The sequence below is a fragment of the Macaca nemestrina genome, chromosome 5 (genome assembly GCF_043159975.1).
Source record: "Macaca nemestrina isolate mMacNem1 chromosome 5, mMacNem.hap1, whole genome shotgun sequence".
Lineage (NCBI taxonomy): Eukaryota > Metazoa > Chordata > Mammalia > Primates > Cercopithecidae > Macaca > Macaca nemestrina.
In genome coordinates this window covers 159,380,927-159,397,659 of record NC_092129.1, presented here as the reverse complement: position 1 = coordinate 159,397,659, position 16,733 = coordinate 159,380,927, and the positions used below count along the sequence as shown (strand labels likewise).

At 41.0% G+C, this 16,733-nt stretch overlaps 1 protein-coding gene across 1 annotated transcript in view; it reads left to right on the top strand.

Moving 5' to 3' along the window:
• LOC105482542 (acyl-CoA thioesterase 13) overlaps positions 1–13,296 on the top strand; it is a 31,023-nt gene extending 17,727 nt beyond the window's left edge. Inside the window, exons 2-3 of the mRNA XM_011742678.2 lie at positions 9,234–9,418; positions 13,041–13,296. Of these exons, the coding sequence (XP_011740980.1) occupies positions 9,234–9,418; positions 13,041–13,197 (342 nt within the window). The 3' untranslated portion in view covers positions 13,198–13,296. The remainder of the gene's footprint in view (positions 1–9,233; positions 9,419–13,040) is intronic.
• The last annotated feature ends 3,437 nt before the right edge of the window (positions 13,297–16,733 follow it).

Sequence of the window (16,733 nt, the reverse complement as noted above, 5' to 3'; positions counted from 1 at the left end):
CACAAAAGACATAAAGAGGCTATTCACAGAAAAAAGGCAATAAACATTAAAGGATGCTTAAAAGCACTGTGAGTCTGGCTAATGCTAATTAAAACCATGAGATACTATGTTTTGCTTGTCAGAGTGTAAAAATTAAGGTAATATGCATTATTGTTAACCAATGAGGAAACAACATATTCATTACTGTTGGAAAATCTGGCAGATCTGTTAAATTTAAAATATGGCTGGACGCGGTGGTTCACACCTGTAATCCCTTTGGATTTTGGGATTTAGGAGGCCGAGGAGGGCGGATCACTAGAAGTCAGGAGTTCGAGACCAGCCCGGCCAACATGGTGAAACCTCGTCTCTACTAAAAATGCAAAAATTAGCCGGGCATGATGGTGGTGCCTGTAGTCCCAACTACTCAGGAGACTGAGGCAGAAGAATTGTTTGAACCCGGGAGGTGGAGGCTATAATGAGCTGAGATCGCACCACTGCACTCCAGCCTGGGCAACAAGAAAGAGACTGTCTCAAAAAAACAAAACATTAAAAAAAAAAAAAAAAAACTTTAAAATATATACTCTTATACTCAGCTATCTAATTTTGTCAATCTATCCTATACAAATAAAGCATCTTTGTGATGTTAAAAAAATATAGAAATAACACATATTTTAAGAAATAGCTTGACAAATTCTAGTATATTCATAGTAGGGAATACCACACAGCTATTGAAAGAGATCTCTATACATTGGGCTGGAGGCTGCGCATGGTGTCGTGCCTTCTCTTTTTGGGTCACTTAAGCCCAGGAGTTTGAGTCCAGCCTGGGCAAAATAGAGAGACCCCATCTCTAAAAAAAATTAAAAACAAATAAATTGAGCTAGAGAAATGACTGTGATACATTGGGAAGAGAAAATGAAAGCTGCCAAGTAATGTACGTAATATCCCATTTTTGTAATCGAATAAAAGGTAAGAAAAATACCCTTTAAAAAATTGTGTATATATGAGTAAGCCTAGGGAATGGTATAGAATGATATTCAGCACTGAAAGGGTAGTAGGTAGGAAATTGTACCTCTATACTGCTTTATATATGTAAAACGAATGTTTTTATTTTTATAATTAAAAATTTAATAAAAACAGTAAGTTAGATGACTCAGAGATAGGATTTAAGGAATCAACATACAATTTGTGAAATAATGAACTCAAGAGTTATTCATATTGTAGGGGAAAGGAACGTGGCATAAACTCACAGCAAATATAACTATTTTGTAAAATTATAATTTTAGCAGTAGTGAATGAATGACCAATTTCAAGAGAAATGATGAATATATTTTCTCTGCCATGGAAGATAGTCAAGATTTAATTCTTTCTTTGTAGATCCTCTGAGCTACTGCTGAATTAAAAACAGAACACTGAAGAAAAACTGCAGTTGTTACTTGACCATCCTAGGAGTTCCAGGACTTTGTAGCATACAAAGGGAACAGGGATGATTTAAACTTCTTTGTGCCTGTTTTGCTTTGTATGACAAATGGGCTGCTCCCCTGGCCTTGGTCTGCCATATTTGCATTCAGAGCATCATCCCCTCCTGGGAACTACCGTACTAGATTCCAAACTGAAGCTCAGCTGCAAAAATTCCACACAGTTTGTGCTTTCCCTCTTTAAAGGAGAACTGGAAGTATGAACAAATATTTCCCAAATCCTCAATCTGTGGAAGACAGGATAAGAAAGGCTCCTTCCCTATCAGCCCACTTTTTCCAGGTTCAAGGCAGTAGAGAACCTGTGTATGAGAGAAGTCTTGCCAATGAGATCCATGTGATGCAGGCCTTCAGAGCACCCACCTTTATAGGCATTCCAGAATGATTCAATAAAATCTGCCACTTATCAGCCTTTGGGGAAGAAAAATATAGTGATTTTTTTAATCATTAAAATTTGTTTTAGTGGGATAGTAATTGTTTTTATTCTTTGGTAGCATATCTGTCACCACCACCACTATTTCAATGAACAAAAGCAGGGTTACTTAAGCTTAGCTAACTAACCTGCAGGGAATGTTTAATTTAATTCCTGTTTGCTCTTCCCTAGGGCTTTGTGTTGCTTTCCATGGGATTAGTTTAGCAACTCTTGTTATTTTTGGCGTTCTCTTATAACCCTTGCTGTTTTGTACACTCCCTGAGGACTAAGGCTCACCTTTGGATCCTCTACCCTTGCCCCATTTGCCTGCCATTTTCACTCATCCTTCAAGTCCTTTGCAGGTGACACCTGCTACCTCTGAGAAGCCCTCCCTGGCAGCCCGAATGTCTTCCTCTGATCTACTTCTACACCTTGACTAACTTTTGTTATAGAACTTTCTGTATATTATTGAAAATATCTGCTGATTTGTTTGTCTTCCCTCTGTACTTTTTCCTTGGGAACAAGTCCACATGCTTAATAACCATTTGTCAAAGGGAACTTTAGTGCCTAGTGGAAGGTGCCCAGTCGAATGCCTTTTACATAGAATATTCTCCCTATAGTTTGTTCAGTTAGTTGCTGAAGTCACTAAATATTGGGCATATTGTTATAGAATGCTCCTCGTTGACCTTCAAGTTTCAGTGTATTCATTCACTCAACAAATATTTGGGTGCCTACTGTGTGCCTACACCCTTACTGAGCCAGAGACATACATTCCTTCAGGAAAGAATGTATGTTAGCTACTAAAACATTGCTCGTCTGGGTACTGGAGATACATCAGTGAACACAACTGACAAAAACCCCTGCACGCAGTGGAATGTCTATTTTAGTGGAGCAAATCAAACACTAAACAAAATAGGTAAAGGAAATACATAGTATGTTAGATGGTGATAATTGCTATAAAGGAAAATAAAGGTGGAAGATAGAGTATTGGTGCAGGAGAACTTAAATCCACCCCCCACCCTGCCCCAAGATGTATATTCCTGTAAGTTCTTTTTTTTAAGAAGTTCAATGTTAAATCTTAACTGGAAAGATATCACTGAAACAGTGACATTTCAATAAAGACCTGAGAAAGTCATGAATATTGAAGGAGAAGAGTGTTCCAGGAAGGGCAATAGAAAGTGTTAAGGCCCTCAGACTTTCCATTGCTGTGCTTTTCATTGTTTGAGGGCTCCATTAGAGAGGGTTTCAAGCAGACAAGTAACATAATTTGACTTCTACAGCTGCTCTTTGACTTACGATGGGGTCGCATTGGGATAAGTCCATCATAGATTGAGATACTTTCAACTTAACAATAGTTTTATCTGAACATAAAGTCAAGGATCATGCTGAATGCATATCACTTTTGCACTGTTGTTTTCTGTCAAGCACTGTTTATATTTTCAAAGGAGCACTCTTGTTGCTAATATTGAGACCAAACATGGGGGTGGTGGCAAGGGCAGAAATAGGGAGATAAATTGGAAGTTAACTGCAACAACTCAGGAGAGAAATATATCCTATATCCTTCTGAATAAATCCAATATCAAGTCTGGTCTTTGAATGACTAGTTAAATCTAAGACTTAAGAGCCAGCAAAGGAGACTGGGGAGTGGCTGGTAGAGTAGGAGGAAAGCCAGGAGGAGGTGGTGTCATGAGAGTTAAGGGAAGCCCAGGAAAAGTTCATGATGTCACCTAATGCTGAGAGGTCACTGAAGGAAGAGAGAGGTTGCCAAGGGTCCTTTGAGTTTTGTAGTTAGGTCATAGCTGACCTCAGCAATAGAAATAATTTTAAGAAAACACATGCCAAATTATATAAACGAAAATTTCTGTTTAATAATAGTTTTTATAATAAGGATGCAAATTAAAGTGTTGTTATTTTGGGGACAGGGTCTCACTCTTGTCACCCAAGCTGTAGTGCAGTGGCACGATCCCAGCTTACTATAACCTTGACCTCTCGGGCTCAAGCGATGCTCCCCACCCCAGATTCCCTGGGAGCTGGGACTACAGGCACATGCCACCATGCCTGGCTCATTGTTTAAAATTTTTATAGAGTTGGGTTCTTGCTCTGTTGCCCAGGCTGGTCTCAAACTCCTGGACTCAAGCAATCCTCCTGCCTCAGTCTCCCAAAATTAAAGTGTTTTGATCACCTGTGATGTACCAGGCCTTGTCCTAATTTGAATTTTAATCTTAATTTTTACAAAACTCTATTAAGGGCAGTACAGTACGTTATCTCTATAGATGGAGAATCCTCAGTTCAGGGTCTCGCCTAAGTCTGCTTCCAGAACCACTACTCTTAACCATTAAGCGGAAATCACCTGTGTAATGAAGCTACTAGAACATACATTATAAAGCAGAAATGCTGGACTGATAACAGCAATATGGTTGAACCATGGTACTTTTATAGCATATACCTTTTTAGGGCCCCTTGAACATAAATGTCATCTGTGTTTGTTGCTGTTGCTACCCCTTCACACTGCCACATCCTGTCTTTTTACCTCCTTTCCTGCTTATATGAAAGTGCATTCATACACTGTCCTTAGAACTCCTGTCATCTGCAGTGTCACACAGAAAGTTAGCAACGTCCATCATCAGGGAAAATTGCTTGAAAACAGCCTTATTCACAAATATACACATAGAAAATTCTCATCCATTAAGACTGACTGTTTTTCTCTATGCTTCTGTATACAGTCTTCTTTTTGGGGTGGCTCACATGTTTATGTACACAGATTTTCTCATACCATATGTCACACTCCTGTGCTTTAGGCCCATTACAGACACCCTTACTGAGCCAGAGACATACATTCCTGTATCTGTTTAGCAGAGGCAGAGGTGGTGAGTTGCACAGCAGCCAGCAGCACTTACAGTGATGGCAGTGGCTTCTTTCTTTATCCCACTGCTCAGCAGAATGCAACTCTTTTAAAGACCAGAATGATCTGAAATGCCAAGGCTTAAAGAAAATTCTTGGTACTCAGCTTCATAAAGGACCATCTCAGTGATGAATAACAGCATCTTCACTGCCGTTATTAGGCAGCCTTCTCCCTATCTTTACAGAAAAAGTGAGGACAGACTCTGTGTCACGTGGAGTGTCTCTTTGTGATGAATTGTAGCTCAGATGGGAGAGGGTGAGGGGCTATGGCAACCTGAGTCTTTTTTGAGACGGAGTCTCACTCTGTCACCTAGGCTGGAGCGTAGTGGTGTGAACTCAGCTAACCACAACATCCGCCTCCCAGGCTCGAGGGATTCTCCTGCCTCAGCCTCCCAAGTAGTTGGGATTACAGGCGTGCCCTACCATGCTTGGCTGATTTTGTATTTTTAGTAGAGAGAGTTTCACCACGTTGGCCAGGCTGGTCTTGAACTATTGACCTCAAGTGATCTGCCTGCCTCGGCCTCCCAAAGTGCTGGGATGACACAGACGAAGTCATATAAACTCATATGAATGCATGAAGTACAAGAAACAGACAGCATGATATAAGGCCATATATGAAAGGGACAGATTACTGTATATGCATGTGTACATGGAAGCATTTTTATGATATACTGAGGAGCCCATTGTGGCAAATAGTGCTGATCCATAAAAGTTCTTGCCAACCTATTGCAATTGTCCAACCTGCAGGATCCTGGGACTGAACATATCTGGACAGTTCTCTGTATGGTTAGGCCATGGCAGGTAAATTTTTGACCCCTTGACATCATAAAAGCCTCCATACCATCTTTACCAAGACACCTAAGGAATCCGGACCCAGTTGTCTGTAGCAGTCCAGGTGATATGTGAGGGCAGGCTGTTTTGCATAATGGTTAAACCTGAGACATCCTAGTTAAACTTAGACTAGCGGTTTCTCATCTGTCAAATGAAGACAATAGTATTCACTTCAGACATTGGCAGCACTGAGACAGCACATGGCAAATTGCTCAGCATGGTCTCTAACATGGAGTTAGCTATGTTGATATAACTGAATAAACAAGTGTGTGCCCTACAGCCCATCTTAACAAGGCTGACATGTTTTTTTCACAGGGTTCTCTCCCTGTTCCCCTTCTTCATCAGAAAGAAGTTAGCTTTGCATTGGCCTCTTCCCCAACAAGACTACTTATTAGCTCTGGGAGGTTGGGCAGGACATTCCTTCATCATCTTCCGTCGGTTTAATTCTCTTATTTGACTTGAGGAGACAAGAATTGAATATATAAAGGCATTTATATTGCCATATCAGGCTTCCCAGTACAAAATTTTCTCTATTCCAATGTAAATTTTAAAACAATTTTATTAGTATGTCCTTTGGCCTTTCAAGTTGGGGGGAAAAAATCAAAACCAGTATTCTGTACTAGAAAAATCTAACTGATATTTGTCTTACATTTTGCCATCCCAGCCAAAGTTAGGTAATCAAATGGAACTTTAAGAACTAAGCTTTACTGAACAAACTGTGCCTTAAAATACATTAAAACTGAGGTGCAGTGGCTCATGCCTGTCATCCCAGCATTTTGGAAGGCCGAGGCGGGTGGATCACCTGAGGTCAAGAGTTCAAGACCAGCCTGGCTAACGTGGCAAAACCCCATCTCTACTAAAAATACAAAAATTAGCCAGGTGTGGTGGCACGCACCTGTAGTCCAGCTATTCTGGAGGCTGAGGCAGGAGAATCACTTGAACCTGGGAGGCAAAGGTTACAGTGAGCCAAGATTACGCCAGTGCACTCCAGCCTGGGTGACAGAGCAAGACTCTATCTCAAAAAACAAAAACAAAAACAACACATTAAAACTACCTTTGCTGTCTACAAGCCGCTCATATTTAGCTCTATTTCTTTTTTTCTTTTTTTTTTCTTTTTTTTTTTTTTTTTGAGTAGCTGGGACTACAGGCGCCCGCCACCTCGCCCGGCTAGTTTTTTGTATTTTTAGTAGAGACGGGGTTTCACCGTGTTAGCCAGGATGGTCTCGATCTCCTGACCTCGTGATCCGCCCGTCTCGGCCTCCCAAAGTGCTGGGATTACAGGCTTGAGCCACCGCGCCTGGCCTTAGTTCTATTTCTTAAACTGCCTGGATTTTCCCCTTATCTTCACCTGGCTAACTCCTGCCTGTTGTTCAAGACTCAGCTGTCATTCTCCAGGAAGCCTTTCCTAATGTCTTTTCCTTGGAAATACACACTTTCAAAAGTTGGATATCTTTACTCCAAGAAACCTGTATTTATTCTGTCTACAACAGTTTCTTCCACTGCAGTTTATGTGCTTATCTCTTTCTTTAGACACTGAACCTGCTAAGAGCAGGGATTAAACTTCATTCATTTTTTACATTGCCAATGCCTCCTATAAAGAATCACATAAATGTGTGAATGAAGTGAGTTTACACCTTATTCTTGCTCGGTTGTGTATTATTAGTTTATGAGGACATCTTGTGGCTAGATCATTTATTGCTATAAACAGATGATCATAGGCCAGGCGCGGTGGCTCATGCCTCTAATCCCAGCATTTTGGGACCTAGGCTGGTGGATCACCTGAGGTCAGGAGTTCGAGACCAGCCTGGCCAACATGGTGAAAGCTCATCTCTCCTAAAAATACAAAAATTAGCTAAGTGTGGTGGCATGTGCCTATAATCCCAGCTACTTGGGAGGCTGAAGCAGGAGGATCACTTGAACCTGGAGGGCAGAGTTTGCAGTGAGCCGAGATCAAGCCACTGCACTCCAGCCTCAGCAACAGAAAAGGACTTCGTCTCAAAACAAAAAACAAAACAAAAAAACCAACAACAAAAAAGATCCTGTTCTAAAAGTTATTTTTGACATTGATTTACCTGTTGTGCAAAACATGACATAATATTGTTTAGGATGTTTTATATCGCATGGCTCTGTTTTCCTTCAGAGCCTTCAACAATAAAACCACTAAATAGGTGGTTTGTGAAACTCTCAAATGTCTTCCTGGTGGGAGTCATAAAGGCCACTATATACCTAGAGATGTTACTTATATATAGTTAGTGATTAGGGAGATAAGAAGGTAGAAAGACTTACATCTAAATCTCAGTTTTTATCACATCTTGGGTGACCTTGAAAATAAATCACTCTGAATTTAAGTTCTCTGCAAATGGATGTTGTCTCTTCCTTACTATATAGTACATGTAAGTGGTTGGCGCAGTGCCTAGTATATCACAGTGCCTAATAAATGGTACTTATCTAGAATATAACCAACCATTTAATACTTGAGACATCCCCCTACTCCCAAATACAACAGACACACCAAATATTCATCCATATTCTTCCTGAACACCTCTAGTGAGAGCGAAAATTAATGTTGCTGGATGCGGCACATTCCATTCACGGCTCAGCTCTAAGTTCTAAATATTATACCATGGTGGTTTTTCCTAGTAATTTAAACATAAATACATAAGAAAACTTACCTTTCTATAAGTTGTCTTTTTAAAGATGTTTGATATAAAAATCATAATTTTTTTTTTTGAGACAGTCTCCCTCTGTCATCCAGGCTGGAGTGCAATGGCACGATCTCGGCTCACTGCAATCTCCACCTACCAGGTTCAAGCGATTCTCCTGCCTCAGCCTCCCGAGTAGCTGAGATTACAGGGGCGCGCCACCACACCCAGCTAATTTTTGTATTTTTAGTAGAGACAGGGTTTCACCATGTTGGTAAGGCTGGTCTCAAACTCTGACCTCGTGATCCACCCGCCTGAGCCTCCCAAAGTGCTGGGATTATAGACGTGAGCCACCATGCCCAGCCAAAAATCATAAAATTTTAAATACATTGTTGTATATGTTTATCTTTCATGTAATACTTTTTCCTTATACTTACTGTAAATAGGGCTACACCTTAAAAGCAGTAACTTACTTTGCTGGATTTGTTACACTTAATACTAACATGGGTTTATAGTATAAAACTTTTTCTTAAATGCTAGTAACTCAGTGACTGAATTTGTCTTTTAAGTTGAACTGTTCATTAAGTGACTTAAAATGTTAATATCATTCTGCTTGTACAAAACTAGGAAACAACAAATTGAAACTATTATGAGTTAACAGATCTCAGCTGGGTGTCTTTGTTGGCGTCAAAGATCCAATGAGACATTAAAAAATGCCAGGCGTCATACATATGACTGAAAAGCTCAGACTGAATGTTTGATTTCTGCAGAAGAGTGGAGATTAGCCAAAACTACTATTTTTTCACTAAACACTCCTTTTTCTTTAAAAATAACTTGCATGAGGGTCAGTTTCTATCAGAGAGATTGGTGATTTACTTGAATTCCTGAGTCAACTTTTTTCAGAAGATTCAGTTCAATCCATTGTTCTTCATGGGCTGTTTGGGCTTTTCTAATTCTACAGAATGAATGTTCAGGATTCTTTTTTTTTATACTTAGGTTACTCTTGTCTCTGCTGCTCCTGGGAAAGTGATTTGTGAAATGAAAGTAGAAGAAGAGCATACCAATACACTAGGCACTCTCCATGGTGGTTTGACAGCCACATTAGTAGATAACATATCAACAATGGCTCTGCTATGCACGGAAAGGGGAGCACCCGGAGTCAGTGTCGATATGAACATAACGTATGTATCCAAACTGTATTCCAAATACCTTCTGTGTGATACCTGTCTAAACAACTGAGACTAAACACATTTATATTATTAGTAACGCATGAGATTCAATTAGCCGCTTATCTCCTTAACTGCAGCTATAGATTTTGTCCTGAAATATTCCACAGCCTAGGCCGGGCGCGGTGGCTCAAGCCTGTAATCCCAGCACTTTGGGAGGCCGAGACGGGCGGATCACGAGGTCAGGAGATCGAGACCATCCTGGCTGACACGGTGAAACCCCGTCTCTACTAAAAAATACAAAAAACTAGCCGGGCGAGGTGGCGGGCGCCTGTAGTCCCAGCTACTTGGGAGGCTGAGGCAGGAGAATGGCGTGAACCCGGGAGGCGGAGCTTGCAGTGAGCTGAGATCCGGCCACTGCACTCCAGCCTGGGTGGCAGAGCGAGACTCCATCTCAAAAAAAAAAAAAAAAGAAATATTCCACAGCCTTAAAATCTAGAACTAGAGCAGTTAATTTTCAAGTGTATCAATAGTAAAAGAGGAATGATCCCAAACATTCAAAAAAGCAACATGCAGCTTTTAATGTGTATACAGTCCTTAAAAGTGCCATTCAGGGCCAGACGCAGCGGCTCGCGCCTATAATCCCAGCGCTTTGGGAGGCCAAGGCAAGAGGATTGCTTGAAGCCAGGAGTTCGAGACCCCCATCTCTACAAAAAATTACATTTCATTTAATTTTTAAAATACCACTTGTAACAATACGAGGATTATATTGAGTACACACAATTCAAAATAGAGTTCATATACACATTGTAATCTTACTCTAACAAACTGAACACTAGTGTTGGGTTTTTTGGACATGGAGTCTCCCTCTGTCACCCAGGCTGGAGTGCAGTGGCGCAATCTGGCTCACTTCAACCTCCGCCTCTGGGGGTCAAGTAATACTCCTGCCTCAGCCTCCTTAGTAGCTGGGATTACAGGTGTGCACCACCATGCCGGGCTAATTTTTGCATTTTTAGTAGAGACAGGGTTTCACCATGTTGGCCAGAGTGGTCTTGAACTCCTGACCTCAAGTGTCCACCCACCTCAGCCTCCCAAAGTGTTAAGAATGGGCAGCAATCCTGGATCTCTCCCTGTGACTACACAGACATGTTCTGAGTTAAACTACATGATCAGGGAGCAGTGCCCCTCAGGGCCGAACTTCCAAAATGTAAAAAACTCAATTCCAACATAAACTGGTACTACTGCAGCCCCATTCATTAAAGAGCCCCTATCCGCAGGGATTTAGTTTCAAGACAACTGCTTTTTCCACCTAAGCAACAGAAAAATCTGAGAGGTTAGGTTGAGAGAGTCATTGTGATAAGGTATGAGGGTAATGGAAATAATGTAGGCTTTTGTTTGTTTGTTTGTTTGTTTTTTGAGACGGAGTCTCGCTCTGTCGCCCAGGCTGGAGTGCAGTGGCGCAATCTCGGCTCACAGCAAGCTCCCCCTCCCGGGTTCACACCATTCTCCTGCCTCAGCCTCCTAAGTAGCTGGGACTACAGGTGCCCACCACCACGCCCTGCTAATTTTTTTGTATTTTTAGTAGAGATGGGACTTCACCATGTTAGCCATGCTGGTCTCCATCTCCTGACCTTGTGATCTGCCCGCCTCGGCCTCCCAAAGGGCTGGGATTACAGGCGTGAGCCACCTTGCCCAGCCAATGTAGGCTTTTAAGGAATCTAAATCTTTTATCAAGTTTACTTAAGAAACATTTAGTCCTTCTTTATGGAAATAAATTGAGGGTACAATAAGCAAATCACAAGATGCAGCCAAATGCTTTTTGAAATTAAGATGTACAGAAAAGAAAGGCTCTGCTTATGTTACTGGTGTGCATATTCAGCAGTCCTTATTTCATGTGATAAGAGGTAGGACTAGTTGATGACTTGATTTTCCCTAAAAGTCTCTATTAAGAGCAGAGAGATCTTCAAACCTAGCACTGCATTTCATGATCTACTAAGGTACTTTTGCCTTTACAACCCTAAGGAATTTTCGGTAAGTCAAACGTAGTCTTGGCCTTTCAAATATGTGTTGCCAAAAACATTGGCCACCAAGAGCTGCCTAAGCTTCAAAAACTGATTCCCTTGAACAAAAACTAGCACATGGTCTTTCAAAAGTTAGAGCTATTTCAAAAGTAAATGAATAATGTTTCAGTCAATTAACACTTGATTCACTCTTTGATTTACTTGACATGGTACCAAATTTACTCCACCCCTGCACATCAAGTTCTATATTATACAGACTGAGGATGCCTGTTAGACTGTGACTTAGGTTAAAAACAAGCGAGGTTCCAAAATAACAAAAGGGGAAATTTTAGAATATTACTAACAAAATGCCAACTTCCAAATTCCCCGGACTTAATGTTTACTCATCTGTAGCACAAAAGGTTCCTTATCTTCCATGAGTTTAATGTCTGTTAGCCAAATTTCTTGACTTCTAAAACAAAACTTAGGGAAATAAACTGGGCATGCTACTACTAAACATGCCATTTTTCATTTCTTTACATTAAGGTATGTGAATTCAAGAAAAGCCTGTTCTTTCCAGCAAGAAGATCCACCTTTCTTTTTTTTTTTTTTTTTTGAGATGGAATCTTGCTCTGTTGCCCAGGCTGGAGTCCAGTGGCATGATCTCGGCTCACTGCAACCTCTGCCTCCTGGGTTCCTGCAATTCTCCTGCCTCAGCCTCAAAAGTAGCTGAGATTACAGGTGCCCACCACCATGCCCGGCTAACTTTTGTATTTTGTAACTTTTGCATTTTAGTTGTATCTCAACTAAAAATGGGGTTTCCCCATGTTGGCCAGGCTGGTCTCGAACTCCTGACCTCAGGTGATCTGCCTGCCTCGGCCTCCCAAAGTGCTGGGATTACAGTCATGAGCCATCGTGCCTGGCCAGATCCACCTTTCTTATACCTCCCAGCCATAAATACTGAAGCCTTATTTTGAATATGGCAAAAACACATACCCTTTTTAAAGGCTTCTTTCTAAAAAGCAGAAACATAAACTGTAAGGAAATGTTTCCCTTTAAAACATTAACATTTGTTTTAAACAATCCTCATCTCCCCAATTTTTTTTTTAAATTAGCTGGAGCCAGCTGAGTTAAAGATAACTTAACGATTACAAGTGAGTAGGATGTACATCTCTTAAAAATATAGACAATCCATCACCAAGATTGTAAGGACATCGTATCAATTCCTTATAGTTGTTATATTGTCATTTTAGAGTCAAATAAATTGTAAATATGGCTAGGACAATGTATAGACACCAAGTGATATTTCACCTAAGAAGTTAAGGAGAGTTAAATGAAAGCTGGAGATCTTTCACCAGCCCCAAATAAATATGAAGTGGGAAACGTAAAGGGATAAAAGGGGAGGCAAGAAAACCTCTTATATATTTGGGAAAAGAAACTTGTGTGGGTAAGGAACGGGTAAGATAGAACCTGCTTAGGACCAGCCATTCACATTTGATAGTACAAAAAGCTTACCAATACTACTGTTAAACTATTTTTATGAGTAAAATAAGTTACATAGGAACACTGTTGTGAGATGCACACAACCTTCCCTTTGAAAAATTATTTGCTGTTAACTGTATTCATTTTCTTTCAAGGTACATGTCACCTGCAAAATTAGGAGAAGATATTGTGATTACAGCACATGTTCTGAAGCAAGGAAAAACACTTGCATTTGCCTCTGTGGATCTGACCAACAAGGTCACAGGAAAATTAATAGCACAAGGAAGACACACAAAACACCTGGGAAACTGAGAGAACAGCAGAATGACCTAAAGAAACCCAACAATGGGTATCAAGTATAGATTTGGCTCAAACAGTTGTCATTTTTTAAATAAACTAGCAAAACCAGAAGCAGTTGGAAATATTTTTTGAGGAAAAGGACCTGGAAACCAAGTAGGGTAAAGGTAGGGGTGTCTGGTTTTTTTTTTTTTTTTTTCATTTTAAGCATCTTGTTTTTTAATCATGTGTGATAATTGGGTGAAAAATTCTTAGCTCAAAGTGTTTTGAAAACAGGTAAAGCAAAGCAATTAGCAGGGCCACCCATTCTCAGTTAAGATTAAAACTAAAGTCCCGTGTTAAGCTAAAGGAGAAATAGAAATTATTCTAATTCTGTTGGGGCTGCTATAGCAAAAGTATCACAGACTGGGCAGCTTATAGGAACAACAGAAATTTTTCATGGTTCTAGAGGTTGGAAAGTCCTGGGTCAAGGCCCCAGCAGATCCTGTTAGGTGAGGGCCCGCTTCCTGGCTCATAGATGGTGCCTTCTCACTGTGTGGTGGAAGGGGCAAGTGAGCCCTCTGGGTTCTTTTTTTTTTTTTTTGAAACAAAGTCTCGCTTTGTTGCCCAGGCTGGAGTACAGCAGCACGATCTCGGCTCACTGCAACCTCTGCCCTCTGGGTTCAAGTGATTCTCCTGCCTCAGCCTCCCAAGTAGCTGGGACTATAGGCGTGTGCTATCACACTGTTTAATTTTTGTAGAAATGGGGTTCGCCATGTTGGCCAGGCTGGTCTCGAACTCGCGACCTCAGGTGATCCGCCCGCCCTTGCCCCCGCCAAGTGCTGGGATTACAGGTGTGAGCCAGTGTGCCCAGCCTGGGTTCTCTTTCTTAAGGGCACTTATTCCAATCTTGACGGTTCTGCCCTCATGATCTAATAACTTCCCAAAGACGCCCACCTGCTAATATCATCACCTTGGGGATTGGGATTTTAACATACAAATTTAGGGGAAACACATTCAGACCATAGCAATGGCCAATCCTTAGTCAATCTTAGGTTCTTCCCAGATCTAAAATGCCAAACCACACTTGCATTTCCTTTTCCTAAGATTATGAAACTTCAAAATATATGAACTACAGCCCATATTGAAAAATAAAATAGATTGAGCCATATGCCTAAAAAAGACCTCAAGAAAGTTTGAGGCAAAGCACATTAGTGATACAGGAAATGGTCCAATAGAGGGAAAAGAAAAAAAAAACATGCTACTAGCTCCTTTTCTTGTACTTAGAATAAAACCATGCAGATCTCAAACCTCCAAGTTTACGGTATTGAAAAGACCAAGTTCATTTCTCAGAAGTCTCCAAGAAGTCTCTCAAGACTGTGGCACAAGGCCGGGCGCGGTGGCTCAAGCCTGTAATCCCAGCACTTTGGGAGGCCGAGACAGGCGGATCACGAGGTCAGGAGATCGAGACCATCCTGGCGAACACGGTGAAACCCCGTCTCTACTAAAAAATACAAAAAACTAGCCGGGCGAGGCGGCGGGCGCCTGTAGTCCTAGCTACTCGGGAGGCTGAGGCAGGAGAATGGCGTAAACCCGGGGGGCGGAGCTTGCAGTGAGCTGAGATCCGGCCACTGCACTCTAGCCCGGGCGACAGAGCCAGACTCCGTCTCAAAAAAAAAAAAAAAAAAAAAAGACTGTGGCACTCTTGAGACAGAGTCTCACTGTCTCTCAAGCTGGAGTACAGTGATACGCTCCCAGCTTACTGTAGCCTCAAACTCCCAGGGTCAAGGCATTCTTCCACCTGTCTCCTGAGTAGCTGGAACTACAGGTGTGTGCCACCACGCCTAATTTTATTTTTGTAGAGACAAGGTCTCATGTTGCCCAGCCTGGTCTCAAACTTGTAGGCTCAAGCAATCCTCCTGCCTTGGCGCCCCGCCCCCCCACCCCCCCACCGCAAAGTACTGAACTTACAGGTGTGAACCACTGCACCCAGCTGACTCTTCCTTGATTTCTGTGTCAGGGAGTCTTAATGAACATTTCATGATTAAAGACTAAAAAGGATGCAGCTTTAAGTAAATTTAAGTCAAGTTAACAGTTAAAGGCACATCCTTTCCCTACATCATAGGCTGATTTGTCCACCAAAAGGGCAGAAGACTCCACAGTAGCAACAGTAGCAGTGAGCATACAGGGGTCCCAAATGTTTACTTCCAGTATTTCCCACTAAAAGGAACCTGGGCTCCTTGGAGAAACAGCTGATTCCAGGGCTTAAGGCTGGGACAGAAAAGTTACAGTATCTTCTGCATAAAAGCACATGCTCAAAATAATAAAGGCATGCAAATTATGATTTGGAGGGAAAAAATATGAGGCCATAGTGTTTAGGTAGATAATAAATGGCAGAAATAGAACACTTTCTTACAACAAATGCTGTAAATGGACAGAGGGGTAGATTTGGAAAATCACTATTTTGTAAGCATCATAAAGACTGGTTTTAGTCTGGAAAGAATCACCAAGGGAGCTCCTGATAACGAGCAGGATATTTGCACGTTGTTTCCCAGAGATTGCTAGTAGTAAGTACCATATATAGGGCAAAACCAGGATACCTTGACCAGGTGCTCAAAAGTAACATCAATGAAGAGCAGATGGACAGTATGCTTGGGAAGGGTGTAAGCATGAATAAACAATTCAAATGCAAAATGAGTTAACAATTTACAAGAAAAATTGCCCTGTACTCCAAAAAACATACAGGTCATGAAACACATAAAGGCTAAGGAACTGTTCCACATTAAAGACAACTGAGAACAACTAAATTCAATGATCCTGTATTCTAGGGGGATCTAAGAAAAGCTACCAAGGATACTGGGACAACAAAACAAATATGGATGATAAAGAGTATCACATTCCCTGAGTTTGGTAATTTTACTCTAGTTATATGAAATATTCTTATACTTGGAACATACGCCAAAGTATTAAGGAAGGGGTAAGGAAGCACAAGGTGTGCAACAAACTCTCAAATAGCTCAGAAAGTATGTATAAATGCATGTACAGAGAAAATGAAAAAAACGTGGCAAAATAATAAAAATGAGGGTAAAGATCACACAAGAACTTTCATATTACTCTGGCAACTTTTCTAAATTATTCCAAAATAAAAACGTAAACAATGGCTGCCAAAATGCCTAACTTGGTGAACATAAGTATAATTCAATATGGTAAATTAATACAATACGGCAAATTAAGAGATAGACCCTAGAGCCAGCCAGCCTGGTTTTAAATCCTCCACTACTTAGGATCTGAGCTTGAGCAAGTTACTTAATCTCTGCATTTATTTCCAGCCAAGGTTGAGAGGTTAAGACAAGAGCTTAGAAGAGTACCTGGCTGTAATAAACATTCAAAATGTTATTTCAAATAGATTCTGATTTTTAAGTAAGAGGACACATGAAAGCATTTTGAAATTTAAGAATGGCACTTTCCCATTAAGCAAGGCATAAGGCCAGGTTGCTAACTTTTGAAAGCTGACAGTATGTTCTTGATTCCTGTTCTTGAAGTTACACACTCAATTGCCAGGTATTTTTCTT